The 19,611-nt window shown below is 38.7% G+C and overlaps 1 protein-coding gene across 8 annotated transcripts in view; it reads left to right on the top strand.

Moving 5' to 3' along the window:
* The window catches only part of NOSTRIN (nitric oxide synthase trafficking), a 57,514-nt gene that overhangs the window by 36,847 nt on the left and 1,056 nt on the right, over nt 1–19,611 (top strand). For 3 of the 8 annotated variants that reach the window (XM_036857635.1, XM_036857642.1, XM_036857641.1), the window contains 8 exons: nt 3,691–3,789; nt 3,887–4,012; nt 10,050–10,115; nt 10,969–11,077; nt 12,179–12,267; nt 15,102–15,227; nt 16,161–16,275; nt 17,439–17,528. In XM_036857635.1, coding sequence (XP_036713530.1) covers nt 3,691–3,789; nt 3,887–4,012; nt 10,050–10,115; nt 10,969–11,077; nt 12,179–12,267; nt 15,102–15,227; nt 16,161–16,275; nt 17,439–17,528 — 820 coding nt within the window. The remainder of the gene's footprint in view (nt 1–3,690; nt 3,790–3,886; nt 4,013–10,049; nt 10,116–10,968; nt 11,078–12,178; nt 12,268–15,101; nt 15,228–16,160; nt 16,276–17,438; nt 17,529–19,611) is intronic. The other 5 variants (XM_036857636.1, XM_036857639.1, XM_036857638.1 and 2 more) reach the window with 5 other exon arrangements.

The following is a 19,611-nucleotide window of genomic DNA, read 5'->3' on the forward strand; positions in this document are numbered from 1 at the left end:
CAAATAATAATAATAATAATAATAATAATGGTAATAATAGCCACTCTATCAAAAATGACCACAAATCAAATGTTTGGTACTGTTAGTATTTACTAGACGAATTATTTTAGAAAGCCTTTTGCAATAAATGCATCAGCCTTAAAAATGTTCACGTTATCAACTAGTATTCCTCATCTGAACCATGGAACACAGAAAATAATGTGAGTGACTGTTTTCTGAGTTCCCCAAGGATGGTAGTGACTAATAGCCTCTAGATGCAGAGAAGAAATGGTAACTCATTGCAGATAACAGATGCCTTAGGACATTAGGGTTTAATTCTCTCCTAGAACCTCGGTTGAAAAACCTAATTTCCTTTCCATAAATCCATCTTGAGGAAGTAGATGAAAAACAAAATACAGATTTCTGGTCAAAATACATTAAAAGTAAAAGGGAAGAAGCAATACAAATGGCCAAAATTAAGGGGATGACTAAATAAATCAATACACTCTACACAAGGCACTATTAATTAAAATGGTGTTTTGGAGACTAGTGGCATTGGAAACTGCTGTTGTATAATGTTAAGTGAAAAAACAGGATACCAATTTGAATAATTTGGTTGATACTAGGAAGATAAAATCATACATACACACATACCTCCACAGACTAAAATACATCAAAATGTTAACAGTGGTCATCTCTAGGTGGAAGAATTATAAATGATTTTAAAATTTATTTTCTTGTAGCCCTTTATGGCCCCAAGACAATGTCTAGGGTGCTTGTTAAAATTCAGATTCCTGAGTGCCTTCCTAGATGGGGTAAGTCAGAACTTCTGAATGATTTTAGGAAGGGGTCTAGGTGATCTCTAGACGTACTAAAGTTTGAGAGTTCATGCTCTAGAAAAAGCAAGGTACTTCTTTGATCAGTTTTATGAAAACAATTTAGATGAAAATGAAGTCATTCCAATCTCTCCGGGTAGTACAAACCGGAAGGTCAGGACAGCAGGAAGTGAAAAGAATGAATGAAGTGTGAATCATCATGAAGCCTGGGCCCCAGACAGCCTCTCCATCTACTCTTCCTTGATAACTCTTTGATCCCACTTTCCTCTCATGTGCTAATATGAAAGCACAGGAGGATAATTTGAGGTCCTCCAGAGTATCTTGCTCCTCTATGACCTATTTTATACAAAAAGAACAAAATCATAGAAAGCAATAATTCATTAAATGAGATATGGATTTCCCCTTCTCACAGTGGAATTTATCTCAGCCTCTCTTCACGAGCAGACATAGATCATCTTAATGATTTCCCTGAAATGAAATTAAAATCTTTTAAATATTGCCATCGCCACCAAGGGACACTGGTTATTCTAGTCTCAGATTGCTGCTAGTGGCTCAGCACTTGTCACCGTAAAGAAACAGCTGCCCAGCAGGGATGCAGTGTGTTCCCCAAACCTGGTTTTTGTTTTCTGTCCTGTCCTTTGCTCACGGTACTAAACTAGAACCGCTGCTTTCTAGATCTTTTTCCATAATATAAAGACTCTTTCTTTTTGAAGACTGTCCCACTTGAGGTCCAAGACACTGAGCAGAATTTATTTTACATATTTGTTAGAGGAGGCATATGGTTTGTGCCCTTCGATGAAGCATTACATTTACTAGGCTACTCTTCTGTGTCTTTAATCCTGTACCTGGGGGACAGAGGGCACATTCAAATGGCTGGTACTTGAGATTTTGGAGAAAGACTCAGGAGACCAAGAGCAGAAACAAAGGTATTTCATTCCCATTGACTTACAAAAACTGTGCAGCTTCTGACTAGACAAAAAAGGTAGCCATGGGGGAACAGAGCTCTAGGCTTCCCAATTCAAATGTCAGGACACTTGGTACAGAATTGAAATCTGCATGTGGTTGACATAGATGTTCACAGTTACTGCCAGCTGTTTACCACTTGCATTTAATAGCAGCATTAAAATGACTATATACTAGTAAACAAAGTGTGGTAAGTACAGACAATGGAACATTATTCAGCCTTAAAGAGGAAGGAAATTCTGACACAGGCTACAATGTGCATGAATATTGAAGACTTTATGCTAAGTGAAATAAACCAGACACAAAAGGACAAATATTGTATGATTCCTCTTATAAGAGATAGCTAGGGTAGTCAAATTCATGGAAGACAACAAGTAGAATGGTGTCTGCCAGGGGAGATGAGGAGAGAGAGAATGGGGAATTTTTGTTAATGGGTACAGAGTTTCAGTTTTGCAAGATGAAAAAAGTTCTGGATGTGGGTATTGGTGATGGTTGCACAACGATGTGAATGGACTTAATGCCACTGAACTGTACACTTAAAAATGGTTAACAGGTAAACTTTTGTAACTATTACAAAAATAAATTTTTTGAAAATTTAATCATTATACACCATAGATTAAATAACAGCAGGATGTGAATGCAGTCAACACACAAGGGTATAAAGGAACACCAGGCTGGACAGGCTAGTGGCCCCTGCAGGTGTGCTGAGAGACAGGATGGGAGAAGCCAGTGGCCTTTGTGATGTCTCCTCACCTCCACCCTACCAAAGGCCTTGAGACGCAGTCCGCCCTTCTTACTTCCATGATAATGCCACCCACCAATTTGCCCAAGAAGGCTTTCTTCCTCAGGAAGGACTATTGATGAGTAGTCTTTACTCTGTGGGAAGGAGCAGGGTGGGATGGCAGGTATGAAAGGAACCAACCTAGCCTCTGGATAAAGGGGGAAAGCCCAGGCCTTGTCCTTACAGAAACGGGATGAGGCATGCTGTCTTGGACACTTGCCACCTCTGTCAAAGCCCACGGGCTTCTGGGCACATACCCAGCAGCCTCCTATGGCCCTCACAAGGCTTAGGAATGCCGCCTGCATTTCCACTTGACCCAGCCTTCTTGGACAATGCCTAATTGCTGAGCGTCCCTGTATTTCCTCAAAACGAACAGTCTGTAGCTTAGCTAGCAGTGAGGGGTGAGAGTCAAATAACTAACTTTTTCTAAAATGTTAATGGCTGACAAGGCAAATGTGACCCCCCTTACTTTATTTACTCTTCCTAGCTAAAAGCCATAAAACTCTAAAAGTGGAATTTTTGTCATCCCGCACAAAACAGGGAGGCTGTGTTGCCACTTTCCAAGAGTGGTCTCTGACGCCCAGGCCTAATTTTAGGCCAGGATGATGAATTGATCAGACTTTAAGCTTCTGCTCTCATCACATAATTTCCTTAAGCAGAGAATTTGCATCTCATCATCAATGTCCCTGCCGGAACCGGCTGAATGCCTTGTATGTGCTGCAAACAAGTCTAGAAATACTTAGTGTCTGACTGCATTTCCAAGATACAGACATGGGTTTTACTGGGCTTCATTCTTTTTTTGGAACCCACAGATTCTTTTCAAATGATTCCTTTCTCCCCCTTCTTTGTGAACATCAGGTAACCTGTGTCATCCACCTATGTGCTTTTTGGCCCAGAAAAGCCTGGAGAGTGTGTGAGTTAAATTGATCCTAATGGAGGATAAATAAGACAGACATCAAATCACATTCCTGTCCTGGGAAACTAACCCCCTCCACAATGTGGATATAATGTAATCAAGGGGCACAAACAGGACGGCTCACTCAGACTTTCTTCGTTGTGTTAGTGCTTAGTGGGTGACTTCAGTTTTGTATAACAGCGGACTGATCTAATCTCATTTTTCATCCTTCTCAGAGCAACCTGGAGCTGGAGAAGGAAAGAATTCAACTCTTATGCAATAACTTAAACCAGTACTCCCAACATATTTCTGTTTTTGGCCAAACCCTGACCACAGTGAGTAGTAAAGAATTCGCCATCTCTGGTATGCATGGTAAGAACTGGCAGGAAACGTGTCCTCTGCAACCTTGTTCTGCTTTCCTCGGCATTGCAGTGCCACACGCAGATTCACTGTGCCATCAGCAAGATAGATGTCGAAAATGATATCCAGGCTCTCGTGGAAGAAACCGCAGTTTTATCTACAGAAAATAAATCTGAGTTCCTATTAACTGATTACTTTGTAAGTATGGGATGGAAGGAAGTTTCATTCATGGGAAACCTTAGTCAGTCATATACTGAGGGATTCATTTTGAAAAGAATTGAGAGCAATTGTAAACGTATTGTTTGGGAAACAAAAATATTGACTTTTTCACAGTCCGTATAAATTTAAAAACTGTGTGGTTTACAGACTGGGCAATGCAAACCTGTCTTTGGTATTCTCTGCAAGGGAAGAACTCCAAACAGGGTTTTAGCCTGAATCTTTTTTTTTTTTTTTTTTGAAGCAAATATTTTATTTCATTTACTTTTTTAATTTAAAAAAATATTTTATTTTTTATTGGAACATAGTTGATTAACAATGTTGTGTTAGTTTCAGGTGTACAGCAAAGTGATTCAGTTATACATGTACATGTATACAGTGATACAGTTATACATGTATCTATTCCTTTACAAATTCTTTTCCCATTTAGGTAATTACAGAGTACTGAGCAGAGTTCCCTGTGCTATACAGTAGGTCCTTGTTGGTTATCTGTTTTAAATATAGCAGTGTGTACATGTCAATCCCAAACTCCTGACCTGTCCCTCCCCCCAAGACTGAATCTTCACACTCTATAAATAATCACTGTGTATCACATTGGTTGTCTATTGCTGCGTAACAACTTACCCCCAAACTCAACAGCTTGAAGCAAACGTTTATTATCTCAGAGTTTCTGTGGGTCAGAAATCCAGGTGTGGGTTAGCTGGGTGCCCAAGTCCCACACAGGGCTGTAATCAAGGTGTCAGCTGGGACTGCAGACATCTCAATGCTCTACTGGGAGATGATCCGCTTCTAAGCTCACTCACGTGGCTGATGGCAAGCCTCTGGTCCTCGGGAACGGTTTCAGCTGGAGATATCAGTTCCTTGCCGTGTGGGTCTCTCCATCTATGGAGAGCTCACAGCATATCAGTCTGCTTCCCCTGGAACTAGCAATGCAGGAGAGACAGAGCCAGAGTGTCCAAGATGGAAGCATAGTCTTTTATAAGCTAATCTCAGAAGTGACATCTCATCAGATTCTATTTGTTAGAAGCAAGTCAGTAAACAGCCCACACTCAAGGGGAAGGGATCACACAGAGGCATGAATCTTAGGAGGTGCAAATTATTGTCAACATCCTTTCTGGTCCTTGCCTTTGAAAAACTTTAACCTAATTAGAGGATTATACTTTTTCTTTTTTCTTCTGGTTTTATTGAGATATAATGAACATACAGCACCGTATAAGTTTCAGGTGTACAGCATAATGATTTGACTTACATACATCATGAAACGATTACACAAGTTTAGTGAACATCTATTATCTCATATAGATAGAACCTGAAAAAAATAGAAAAAAAGCTTTTTCCTTGTGATGAGAACTCTTAGGGTTTATTATCCTAACAGCTTTCATATATAACACACAGCAGTGTTCATTCTATTATTGTGCTGTGCGTTACATGCCCAGTACTTACTTATCTTGTAACTGGAAGTTTGTACCTTTTGACCACCTTCATCCAATTCCTCCTCTCCCCTGCGCCCACCTCCGGTAACCACAAATCTGATCTCTTTTTCTATGAGCTTGCTTGTTTTTGAAGTATAATTGACCTAAAACATGATGTTAGTTCCTGGCACACAACACAGTGATTCAATATTTCTATACATTACAAAATGATCACCATGATAAAGTTAGTTGTTATTTGTAACCCTACAAAGTTATTACATTATTATTGACTAATATTCCCCACGCTGTACATTTCATACCTATGATTCATTTATTGTGTAACTGAAAGTTTGTACCTCTTAAATCTCTCTCACCTATTTCTTTTCTCCTCTACCCTCTCCCCTGTCAACCACCTGTTTGTTCTCTATACCTATGATTCTGTTTTTGTTTAGTTGTGTTTGTTCCTTTGTTTTTTTAGATTCCACTATAAGTGAAATCATACAGTACTTGTTTTTCTCTGTCTGGCTTATTTCATTTAGAATAATACCTTCTAGGTCCATCCATGTTGTCACAAATGGCAAGATTTCATTCTTTTTTGTGGCTGAGTAATATTCCATTATATATATAACAAATCTTCTTTATCCATTCATCTATTGACGGGAACTTAGGTTGCTTCAATATCTTGGCTATTGTAAATAATGCTACAATGAACACTGGGGTGCATATATCTTTTCAAATTAATGTTTTTGCTTTCGTCAGATATATACCCAGGAGTAGAACTGCTGGATTGCATGGTAGCTTCCACCAACAGTGTACCACAGTTCCCTTTTCTCCATATCCTCACCAACACTTATTATTTGTTGTCTTTTTAATGATGGCCATTCTGACAGGTGTGAGGTGATAGCTCACTGTGGTTCTGATTTGCATTTCCCTGATGATTAGTGATGTTGAGCATCTTTTCATGTGCCTGTTGGCCATCTGTATGTCTTCTCTGGAAAAATGTCTATTCAGGTCTTCTGCCCATTTTTTAATCTGGTTGTTTGGTTTTTTTGATGTTGAGTTATATGAGTTCCTTGTATATTTTGGATATTAACCCCTTGTCAGGTAAATCATTTGCAAATTTCTTCTCCCATTCAGTAGGTAGCCTTTTCGTTTTGTTGGAAGTTTCATTTGTGTTTTGTTGACGTTTCCTCCGCTGTGCAAAAGGTTTTAGTTCGATGTAGCCTCATTTGTTTATTTTTGCTTTTGTTTCCCTTGCCTGAGACATATTCAAAAAAAATATTGTTAAGACCAGTGTCAAAGAATGTTCTGCCTGTGTTTTCGTCTAGAAGTTTTATGGTTTCAAGTCTTACATTTAAGTTTTTAATCCATTTTGAGTTTATTTTATTTTATTTATTTTTTATTGAAGTATAGTTGATTTATAATGTTGTGTTAATTACTGCTATACAGCAAAGTGATTCAGTTATACATATATATATATATATATATATATATTCTTTCTTTATGTTCTTTTCCATTACGGTTTATCATAGGATATTGAATATAGTCCTCTGTGCTATACAGTAGGACCTTGTTGTTTATCTAGTCTATATATAAAAGCTTACATCTGCTAACCCAAACTTCCACTCCATCCCTTCCCCATCCCCCTTCCCCTTGGCAACCACCAGTCTGTTTTCTATGTCCATAATTCTGTTTCTGTTTCGTAGATAGGTTTATTTGTGTCATATTTTAGATTCCACATATAAGTGATATCATATGGTATTTGTCTTTCTCTTTCTGACTTACTTCACTTAGTATGATAGTCTCTAGTTGCATCCATGTTGCTGCAAATGGCATATTTCTGTTCTTTTTTATGGCTGAGTAGTATTACATTGTATATATGTACCATGTATTCTTTATCCATTTGTCTGTCAATGGACATTTAGGTTGTTTCCATGTCTTGGCTATTGTGAATAGTGCTGCTGTGAACATAGGGGCGCATGTATCTTTTTGAATCACAGTTTTGTCTGGATATATGCCCAGCAGTGGGATTGCTGGATTATATGGTAATTCAATTTTTAGTTTTCTGAGGAACCTCTGTACTGTTTTCCACAGTGGCTGCACCAACTAACATTCCCACCAACAGTTTATGAGAGTTCCCTTTTCTCCACACCCTCTCCAGCATTTGTTATTTGTAGACTTTTTAATGATGGCCATTCTGACTGGTGTGAGGTGATACCTCATTTTAGTTTTGATTTGTGTTTCTCTGATAATTAGTGATGTTGAGCATCCTTTCTTGTGCCTGTTGGCCATCTGTATGTCTTCCTTGGAGAAATGTCTCTTTAGGTCTTCTGCCCATTTTTGGATTGGGTTGTTTGTTTTCTTGTTGTTGAGTTGTATGAGCTGCTTGTATATTTTGGAAATTAAGCCCTTGTCGTTCGCATCTTTTGCAAATATTTTCTCCCATTCTGTAGGTTGTTTCTTTGTTTTGTTTATGGTTTCCTTTGCTGTGCAAAAGCTTGTAAGTTTGACTAGTTCTCATTTGTTTATTTTTGGTTTTATTTCTATTGCCTTGGGAGACTGACCTAAGAAAACATTGGTACAATTTATGTCAGAGAATGTTTTGCCTATGTGCTCTTCTAGGAGTTTTATGGTGTTATGTCTTATGTTTAAGTCTTTAAGCCATTTTGAGTTTATTTTTAGATATGGTGAGAGAAAGTAATCCAGTTTGATTCTTTTGCATGTAGCTGTCCAGTTTTCCCAACACCATTTTTTGAAGAGGCTTTTTCTCATTGTATATTCTTCCTCCTTTGTCATAAATTAATTGCCATTACAGAGGCTTATTTTGAGGACATTTGGGTGATTCTACTATCACATGACCTTCCTTGCTAAAAACTGATCAGTTTCCCTGGTCAGAGCCCAGACATCTTGCCTGTTTGCTCTCTTGGGCTAAATTCTTTATCTTCTCGGGTCAGGTCATGCCTCAAACATTTTGTCCTCCACTCCCCTCTTGTTAGTTTTAATTGTAGTGTTCTAGATGCTGATCATTAATTACCAAAATCTGCAGGAAAAAATCCTGGTTGCTCCTTCCTGGGCCCTCTGCTGTATTTCACTCAGACTTCCAAGGTCCAGTCTGGGAGGCTCACCCCTCTCTGTGTGTAAAACTGGACCACTGGTCATGTCTGCCTATAAGAGTAAAAGTATAGCCAAAACCAACATCCCAGGACCCCCACTCAGGGAACAAGAGATGAGGGGAGAGGGAAAGACAGTTAGATCTGGCACAATAATGAATTCTGACTGACTTTCTCCTTCCCACCATCTGAACAGCAATAAGTAGCCGGCTGTTTCTTTAATTGAATCTTTTTTTCCGACCCTGGCAAAGGCAAAGCAAATTAGCAATAGCAATGTCTGTTAAAGCAGAAACAAAGGTAGAGATGGAAGTGGAAAGGAAGATTTGATTACATGGGGAAAGTACCTTTTTTTTTTTTTTCTTCCAAACCGTGTAGGTGATCCCTGAGATGGGAAAATGTACAATAAAATATATCTATTACTTTCTTGTAAAAGTGCCTCTATCAGCTAACCTGTCAATAAAATAAGGGTCATTCTCCTTGAAAATTTGACTAAGCTCCTATTGAAGTGTAAAGAAGTAGCCACAATGGTTTATCTTTAATTGATGTGCCCATGGGAATTTTTGGTTTCTATGAAATTTCAGTGTACCAGAACTAACGACTATGTATCTGTTGTCTAAGAGAATGGACTGTATCTCCAAATGGCTGAATAGGATTGTCCTAATATTCTTAAAGCAAAACACCTCCAAAATCTGACTTTATAGTCATTGGCAGTAAGTGTAGACTGGCTTTTATCGAGTGCTATGAAATTTACATGGACGAGGGTAAGACAGGAGAACTATCTGAGTGTGAATATTGGAGGGCTGGTGATTAGTGTGAAAAATATTTGTAAGGTTACTGTAAAGGCCATGTTCACAAGATTGTATCTGCAGTTTAAATGCCTCCTCTGGTATTGATCTTCTTTCTGACAAAATTTTGGAAGAGAAGGACGAATTTAAGAAAGTTAATGACGGCAGTTTAATCTATCTCAAGTTGATCCAGTAGTGATCTATCCGTGGAAATATGTTTGTGAACAATATAGGCATCCCCAAAGAAACCAAATGAAGTCTTGGACTGGCATGAGAGTCAGATTATGAGGTGCATTCCTCCAGCAAGGAAGGACTGAGGGTTGGACTGAAGCATGCTTGCAGTTCACTCGGAGCTCACCTGCGGGGGTAACGTCAGCTTGGGCCTCAGCCTCAGGCAGACATGTGAAGGAGTGGACTCTGGTGGAGAATTGGGAGTCACAGGGGTTGGGTTTCAGCAGTAATTACTTACTAGCTGTTTCGTCTTGGGCCTTCATTTATTTCTGAGTGTCACAGGTAAAATGGGGAAAATAGAACCAATCTCGTCGAGTTGTTATAAGAATCACAAAGAGTCACGTGTGATAAAGGATATAGAGAAAATTTTTGTAATATATAATACACAGTATGTAGATTAAATAGTTTAGTGTCTACATTATATTTTTGTAAAGGCTATTATTCTCTTTGCTCTAAATCTTCTCTTCTTCTCTTTCTTCAGGACAGTCTGTCTAAAGGTCTTCTCTCCACCAATATTCAGGGTCCTCGCTTTTCTCCTTCCTACCAGATAAGTCCTGACTCCTGCACGTCCATCTTCAGTCATCAGTTTTCCCTCTGTCTCCAAGGCTTCCGTCCATCTCCTGCACTTATGTTCAGACACCTCCCAACCTGACCCTAACGTCCTTTTTTTTTTTTTTTCACATAAAGGTTTTAATCATTTTAAGTTGTGTATCACTGTAGGATATTTGCTCTTTGACTTGTTACTAGGCATTTAAACTGTGTCCTAACATCCTTTTTTTTTCTTTCAACTCTGGAAATAATGTATATGAAAGCTCTGCTATTGTTAATGGCTCTCATAACCTACATGATAAAATCCCTACTTCAGCCTGAAAATCTGACCTAAACTACTTAGACCATTTTTTCTTCCACTACATTTGCTCAAGCAACTGGTCTGTTTATTGTTCCCCATACATTTCACACAACCCTCCCTCTGTCCTTTGCTTGTGCCATTTCTCCTGCAAGGAGTACCCTTTGCCCTCCTTCCCCTCAACTGAGATGTGCTGGTTAAGTCAGCTAGTCTCCTTGAAGCTTTCATGCCCCTTCCCTTGGTGAGCCACATGCCCCTATGAAATAGCTATAGTAACGTTCACCCTCCAAGAATAATTTTTATCTATTAAAGAAAGTGCTCAGCTCTACACTTACAGGTTGTGAACAAGGAGCTGTCTTCTTATTCAGTAGGTCTAGAAAAGGTAGACCGATCTGTAGAAAACCAGAGGTTACCCTGCTTTTATTTTTTTTTTACTTTTTTCTTCCATCAAGTTAAAATTGAATACAGTCAGTGAAAGTCTCAGTGCAGCTAGGAGTAGCAACTCCTACTTTTTTTCCTTTAAATTGTTAAACGTCCTTTGTTTTTCCTAAAGGAAGAAGATCCTAAAAATGCAATGAGTAAAGAGCGACAGGCATCTTCAATAAAATCAAAACTGTTGAGACTGCAAAAAGATATTGAAAAAGCCTCACGAGACCAGGAAGGTGTGTAATTATCTCTTTGACTAACCTAGTAAGGGAAAGTATTCTACTCGGAGGTTTCATTCAGAGTTAGGGTGATTCTGCTTTTGCTGACTGGTGCAGAGATCATCTCATTTAAAAGACCAAATATCAAACCTAATTTGTGTGAATAAAGAAAAATGAAAAAGCAAGGAGAGAGCAAAAAAAATTGAAAATGACATTCTGGTCTGTGAGATCTATACAAGTACTATACCACCATTTCCAGAAGTGTAGCATTTTACAGTGTTCCTGAAATTGGCTGATATGAGGGACAATTCGTTTGGTTTAAAACATAGTAAACCTCCTATGTACAAGGCTTTTCATTTTCTTGTGTTTATTTATTTATTTCCCCCATATTATTTTATTTTATTCTATTGGGGGTGCTAATAGGTTGTTTTTAAATTTTTTTAATCTATATAAATTTTTTCTTTATTGAAGTATAATTGACGTACAACACTATATTAGTTCTAGGTGCACAACATAATGATTCAGTATTTCTATACATTACAGAATGATCACCACTTGTTTGTTTCTTTTTAAAGTAACTTCCTGAATGATGTGAAAGTCATTCAAATTAAATCCTATACTTAGAGGTTAGGTATGTGAGAATGTGAAGCAGCTCTAAAGTGTTATGGGTAATAAAAACAACTCCACTTTTATGATCCTGATATGTAGAGCTTATTTTATGTGGACCAGAGAACGCTGTTGCAATGTAATACTTGATAGGAAATCCAAGAAAGCAAAATGTTTAGAAATGTAAATATCAGCAGAGGAGAGCTTAACATGGGGGTAAATGTTAGGAATCCACCACGGAATGGGTCAACGAGGAGGATGCGAAAGCTCATCTTGAAAAATAACAATCAAGACTCCTTAAGCACCAGCATTTCTCGAATCCCATTAAATGAAGGTACAGGTCACCCATTCAGTAAAATTTAGTGACAACTACACACAGAAACAGCCCCAGCCATTTGGCAAATGCTCCCGGCATCACTCCTGGGCTCAGGCTCCCTCCGAGTATAACCACCTGCCAGTTGTGTCCCACTAGGACCAGAGGAGCAGTGACTGACAACCTTATTTCACTTTCAGGCCTGGAACGAATGCTGAAGGCATACTCCAGCCACTCCTCCTTCTCAGACACAGAGAGCCAAAAAAGCACAGCAGCCTTAATGGACGAGGTAAACATTTGCAGAGTGCAGTTTCCTAGATTTAAGGATGAAGGAGCTATTTTGGGAATGCTTGTTTTCTGGACCATTTGACCTCTGTTTGCCTTTCCTTTCTCATGACATAGAACAGTCTAGTCGGAGAGCTTGTACGCTCAGCTCCTTGACAAGTGGTTTGAGGAATCTGGAAAAATCCAGCTACTTAGAAATGTTTGATTTAGTGTCCTCCCAGGGGGAGAAAAAAAGTGCCTAAAATAGAATTTCCCCAAATAGAATCATTCAATTAAGGTCTGAAGACCATGTGTACTTTACCCCAGTTAACAGGTGTGACCAAAAACACAGGGTCTGCGTTCAGAGAGGCCTGCATCTAGCTCTGCCTTTTACAGGGACCTGGGACAAGTTTAGTTTTCTCATCTTTAAAGTGGGGGTGTTGCTACCTAAGGGGTTTTGTGAGGATGATGAATTATTTAGAAAATGCTAGCACGGGGCACAGAGGAGAATTGAAATCCTGGTAATTATCATTGAGATGCTGTTTTCCATTCATCCTTGAGCTCACATCAGGGTCTTCCGAGTATAACAGGGGAAAGGAGAGATGTGGCCGCACAGAAGGAAGATGGCCGACTGGGGCGTGAGGCAAGAGCTTCCAGGGAAACAAGGAAAAAACTTCAGAGGCCAAGGTTGTTTTGAAGGAAGGGGACATACTGTCGGTGGAGGGCAGGGAGAGGCACCTCCGGGCCTTTTTGCTGAAAGGCTGGACCGCAGCAGCCCCGAGACATTTGTTGGGATTGGTGGGCAATGCAGCCTCTTCAGAAGAACTCACATTATAAGGGCAGTTAGTAAAGGCCCATGAATTTTAAACAGGAATAAAAGTGAACAGATACTATGACCTGTGTGTACAAGATACAGGGTTTCTGCTGTGATTGGAGAGGAAGTTGACTGCGGTTAATCTGAGAAGAATTCAGGAAGAGATCAAATTTTTATCAATGTTTTGAAGGATCCAGGAAGCTGAACCAGCTTTCCTTACCTTGCACGTAGCCTAAACAACTCTCTTGTAAAAGTAGGTACCTAATAATTCTGTCCAAGTGAGCAATTTCAATAGTTCTTTGGTAAAAGTAGACAGATGCAGCCAGGTACAGTTTATCTGTTTTTTAGCAGTGGCTTCCTTTAATGGAGGTGGTGTTGCAGAAATAAACCTGACACTTTCTGTGAAAAGACAGGCCTGAATTCTGTTCACTTGGGAACAGAGGTCTAATATCCTTGCAGTGACATATGGCTACAATTTTTATAAAATTATAAAACAGACTGTTAGACATTTTCTGTGACAGCATAAAATGTTTAGTTAATTAATTCGATGTAAATGATATTTACCAAAAGAAAGTCATATGGAGCATTTTATGATGGCATTAAGATTTAAGTTTATTTCTTTGGGTTCTTGCATAAAATTTTGTCATTGACATAGAACACGTTATTAAGATCATCTTGGTACACAACTGGCCTGATTCACACAGTGGAGGATGCAAGATGGGAGATGATCTGACCGCTAAATTTATGGTGTTTATGATCTAGTGATGGAGCAAATAATCACCTTCAAATAGTAGGTGCCAAATATCCATGTAATTCGGTCACGCACCTCTGCCTCTAATGGAAGGAAACTCGTGACAGTGGTAGACTGATTTTATGTTACGCAGAGAAGGTTTCTTGCAGGGAGAAGCTCTGTTTCACAGAAATTCTTCCTAATTCATTGGCTCTTGGTCCTTGAAGTGCTATATTTGAAGCAAGAATGTTGGCAAGCCATATTCTCTGAGAAGTTGTTGTGGAAACTGGAGGTATTTAGAGCAGATATTGTCTTTGGATACCGGAAGCAGCACCACAGAGCAGAGAGACTTGATCTGTGATGCTCTCAAGTGCAGACTAGATCTAAGGCTAGGAGCTAGTGGGGAGCTTTTGATTTCATCCTAGCTGAGCCTGCCCACCATGCAGTGGATTGTTCCAAGGATTAGAGCCCTTCCCCATCGATTGGAGGTGTTTGGTCCGTGGCTGTGACCCCCTGGCCGGGATGTTAGGATTAGGAACCCCCAGGCTGGAGGTGTGGAAAAGAGAGAGACAATGGTGAGGAGAAGATTGGATAAGCAGACCCCTTCCAATATTTAGATTCTGTGATTTGATTTACAACTTGACAGAGAAGTCATTATAAAGTTTCTAGCTCAAGGTCAAATCAGAACAGGAGAGACTAGGAGAATAGCTTTAGTTTTAGTCTTTATTTTTATATTCAAATACCCCAGAATATGGTTTCTAGTTTCCAGAAGTGTTACTGCAGACTTTCCGGGTAATATAAGACCTCACCTCTTCAAGAAACAATAATATCAACATCAACAACAAAACCCTGACTCACATCATTTTAGTTTGATTCTATTGATAAGATGTTCACTTCTGTTCTTTATGTTAAGTGCCCATGGCACCACTGCCTTTCTTCAAAGCCTTCCGAAAGCCTACCTTCTGCAATCAACACTTATTATTTTCTACCTCATTCCTCAGCAGAAATTCGAGTAAAGCGATTCATTGCCACAAAATGCTGAGTAATGTACCTATCAAGGTTTCTGGTTTACCTTATTTACAAGGGTCTAGAATACAACACACTCAACAACTAAGGCTTTCCTCTAGACTGCTTAAAGTGTCCATTGTTTTTCTCTCTTCAGCATTTTCTGCATATGAGTTGCAAATGAGTTGAATGTGTATTTTTCTGGACCTCTTTGTCATTTTGGAAGTTATCCTGATATCCCTTTACCCACCCAGTTGTGCCTCAAAATTTTCTAGAAGTTTACTCATATGGTCAAATGATGTATCCACAGAATAACTTGAAACTAAACCTTTTGCAAGCAAACGCCTATAAACTGTCATCCGTCTTAGCAGAACTTGAGCAAAGACCTCAACCCAACCATGTCTGTAGTAACTCCATCTTCAAGTGGAAAGAAAAGGTAAGCATTTAAGAGGTTGGCTATAATTTCTTGACTGGGCTTGCTGGGTGGAATAGCTTAAAGCAGCAACAGGCCAAAAAAACTGTTACGAATTATATATGCCATATGCTCAAATCCCCAGTTGCACAATTTTAAGATAGATTTATTTAATTATTTTTTGAGCACAGTAACAAGAGCTAAACACAAATGAATACATGCTTTGTATTCATATGTAAATTAATGAGTTAAAAACACTTTGGGTTCCTTCTTCCTTCTCATTCTTCTCACTTTATCCTTTGAACATGCTGTTATAGCAAAATTTCTATTAAATCAAAATCTTAGTATTCATACAGACCTAAATTGTAAGATTTTGTGATATGCAGTAGTCTCATCCATTTAACATAGTACATAATGTAGATAATGCTTGTGCACAATTTAAAAAATTCACACACATGAATTTTCCCAGTGTTACACTCTAGGAAATAATGAGCATGTGAATATATACGGGTAGCTGTTTTCCATTTCCTACAAGAAGAGGGAGCTGTAACCACCTTGTGATGAAGGGACAGTTTTCTTTCTAAGAGACTCAAGCTCTAAAAGGGTCTCAGTCATTTACACAGAGTCATGATCATTTCACTTGCTTTAAAACCAAGTTGAATTTGTGGAAGTAATGCTGTAAATGTTACTATTTGGCCTAGGGGTACAGGTCAGAATTGCAAATACAGGCTATAAAATATAGTAATTGTCTAATTCTGAATATATTAAGGTCTCAGAAACAAGAACGTGCTAGAGTAGGTGTTAGGAATGTATTGAATTTTTTCTTTATACCCTCCTTCCAACAATTGAAAAACAAATTCCTGAGGAAAACAGCTGCAGAATAGTTACTTTTCGCAAATACTTTTGATGACAATGTTGTTAAAAATGACTTTTTTTTTTTTTAAACTATTCAAACAGCAGCAGACCCATAGTTCTGTAAAAATATCTCGGCCTTTTCTGACAAAGAGATTAGAGAATGTTGTGAGCAGGTCATCTTCTGGTGGGCAGAGAATTCCAAGTTCTTCATCTACAGGTAATCTCATGCCCAGAATAATCTGGGGCTGGGTCCTATCAGTAAAGCACATTGCCAAAATTATATTTTATTTTCAGAGCCACATTGACATAAATCGGCTCAAAGAAATTTACGTTTCAATTAGGACTGATTAATTTGTTAAAATGTGTAGCTTTTAACTACAAGCTAAAATGTAGTTAGCTTGTGTGCAAGCTAACTGTGCAAATGTCATCCAAAAGGTGGGAAGGACTCAAGAAGATTGGAGGGTTGGGAAAAGAATTCTCTAATATGAGCAGGTACCTCCAGTCACTGGCGTCCATGTTATTCAGACAGCCTGCAATTTGCTGCCCACACATTCAGCCTGGAAACACTGGGAGGACTCTACAGCTTTCTCTCCACAGCCTCCTCCAAACTGCCATGCAAATCCCAACCTCTTTTCAGGAAACACGGTGATCCCAAGGCCTACCTGCCCCTTGTGTTCAGCAACCTGACTTTAGTCATTTTCCATCCACACCCCACTGCCTTTTACCTTTCAACACACACACACACATACATACATACACACACACATACATGCAAGTACCTGTCATTATCCGTCACTGTTCAACTATAGTTACCATAACATTGACTCTCTAGGTTCTTGATTAGAACTTGGCAAAAAAGTTTCAATCCAACCCAGGCCATTGTAGTCCACATGGTATGTTAAAGACTCGTGGTTGCATCGCTTGAGAAACAGTTTCCTAAGTACCTGGGGACGATGGAGGAAGCGCCTGCTCCAAGTGTCTCCTATCTATTCCTGACTGGCAAAACTGGTGCTGGTTTTCCAAAACATGAATACAGTTACCACACAGCTTAGCTAACGGATGTTGATTAAGTTCACGTGGGAAACAATTTAAAATTGTCATCATTATTATTACTACTACAGTAACTTTTTGTCCAGACTTACTTTCTATGTTAGAGCTTTTGATTATGTAAAATACACAGTTCATCCACATAGTATGTACATCAGAAGTGGTTACTGAATCAAAGAATGAATGTTATGTACAATTATAAACTTTCCTTTTGGGAAGATTTCAATATATTTAAGCTCTGCACTACACGGCTGAAAAACTAGACCACTTCCCACCATGTTCATCTTGCCTACTGACCCAGCATTAGTCATTATAACTTGATCCAACTTTCAGCCTCCGGTGTGACCCAGCTCGGCAATGGTCTTTGCAAGGCCTTATATTCTTTTCAAGCCAGGCAAGATGATGAATTGAATTTGGAAAAAGGTAAGCATCATTCTCAAATAGTTGAATTGCCTTTCCCATGTTGAAATTTTTAACTTGAATAAAACTCTTGTCTTAGCCTTAAAAGTTATTACCAGGTCATGCATTCATAGCCTGGCTGTTATCAGACTAAGTTCAAATCTATTATTTGACTGACTACTCACTCTTTGGTTTCTCCTTCCCTCTTAGATGTTTGCTGAAGAACAAAGATAAATAAATAAATTGCAGCTTGTCTTAAAAACAAGGATATGTGTTACTATATGTATTACTCTCAACCAAATGGGTATCTCTTACATATATATTAATTTTTTATCAAAGTATAATTGATTTGCAATGTGTTATTTTCAGGTGTATGGCACGGTGGTTCAGTTACATATATATGTATATATTTATGTGTGTATATATGTATAGATATATATACACATGTATATAAGTATACATGGATATATATACACACACATACATGTTCTTTTTCAGATTCTTTTCCATTATAGGCTATTACAAGATATTGAATATAATTCCCTGTGCTATACAGTAGGTCCTTGTTGTTTATCTCTTTTATATATAGTAGTGTGTATATGTTAATCCCAAATTCCTAATTTATCCCACCCCCCTTCCCCTTCGGTAACCATAAAATTGTTTTCTATGGAAAAAAAAAAGTTATTACCAGGTCAAAGCAGTTCAGGTTTATAATCACCCTTCTTAGAAGATAAAGATAAAGCACATCAAAAAGAAAGCTCATATGATAAAAATAGCTAACACATATTTGGTGTTTACTAGGTGCCAGACATTGCTGCAAACACATTGTCCAATTTAATATTCCTAAAAACCGTTTGAGGTTGGTATTATTTATGCCCATTTTATGACTGAGGCGACTGAGGCACAGAAAGGTTAAGTACTTTGGCTAAAGTCACCAGCAGTAGTGGCACAGGATTTGGACTCAGAAACTCAGTCACGCTCTTAATCACAGTGCTCCATTGGGGTAGAATGTCAGTAATGGAAAGTTATCAGAGAGGTAGCCCCACCTTTTTCCTTTTTAGAAAGTTACTCATACAAGAATGTGAAGTGACTTCCTCTCATGGCTTAGTCTAAGTGCCAGTTCTAGAACCTGGGTCAAAGGACTCCCAGCTTAATATTTCTCCCACTTTTCTCTCAAAAAAGGGTTTTATGACCAATTAAAGGAATCAGACCCCCTTCTTTGTGTCACAGATTTTTGTTCAACATGGAAAGGTTATTATATAATGGATGGTGTAGACCCCAAGATTATTAAACAAGAAAAAGTCACCAGCCTCAACTTTCTCTGTGTGTCCAATTAGCAACCACATTTGTATGTTAAGCTAAGGCAGGGATCTGGAAATGAAATGGTTAGTGAGAAAGAATTGTGTCATAGGAGAAAATTTATAATCCATGACCAGGACACGGTGCCCAGAACCAACAGAAAGTTGAGATGGATTTTGCAGCCAAACAACAGGGATACCACGTATTTGCTATTGGTTCATAGGTGCTTCCTTTTCAGTTTGCCAGTCAGAGTTCTCCAGGCAGTTACTTTTCCTTGTAGCTCAGACATAAGTAAAGACAAGAAAAAAGGAAAGTAGACTCTCTCCTGCATGCATCTTAAATCAATGTTGCCTTTAATTTAAAAGCTTTAAGTGTTACAGAAGTCAGTTCGTTACTCATCATGTCATCCTAAGGCTACCTACACCAGTGAGTAAATGAAATGCAGTATTCCCACCTTCCATATGAATTAAAACACATTTCCCAGATGCCACCTAGAACCCCGGGTCCTGAGTCTGAGTTACATAGTTAACACAAGTTGATCATCTTGTCTTCAGTTCTCTGTTGGTTGCAAAGCCTACTTATACCTTATATTCTAAGTGGGTTCTTTAAATGGAACGAGACGTTCGTTGGAGGCTTAGGGAAGCTGGCGATAAAATTTTAAGTTATTCGTTTGAATTCCGATAGTAGCCTGTGTCAGTCTACTGACCTGAGAGAACTCATTAGACGGAGACCTTAGACTGAGAATGATCTCCTGCAAGAATAAATAGTGATGTGACTGACTAAGGAGAAATTTAGAAGGGGGATTAAC

Source organism: Balaenoptera musculus, chromosome 7 (genome assembly GCF_009873245.2).
Source record: "Balaenoptera musculus isolate JJ_BM4_2016_0621 chromosome 7, mBalMus1.pri.v3, whole genome shotgun sequence".
NCBI lineage: Eukaryota > Metazoa > Chordata > Mammalia > Artiodactyla > Balaenopteridae > Balaenoptera > Balaenoptera musculus.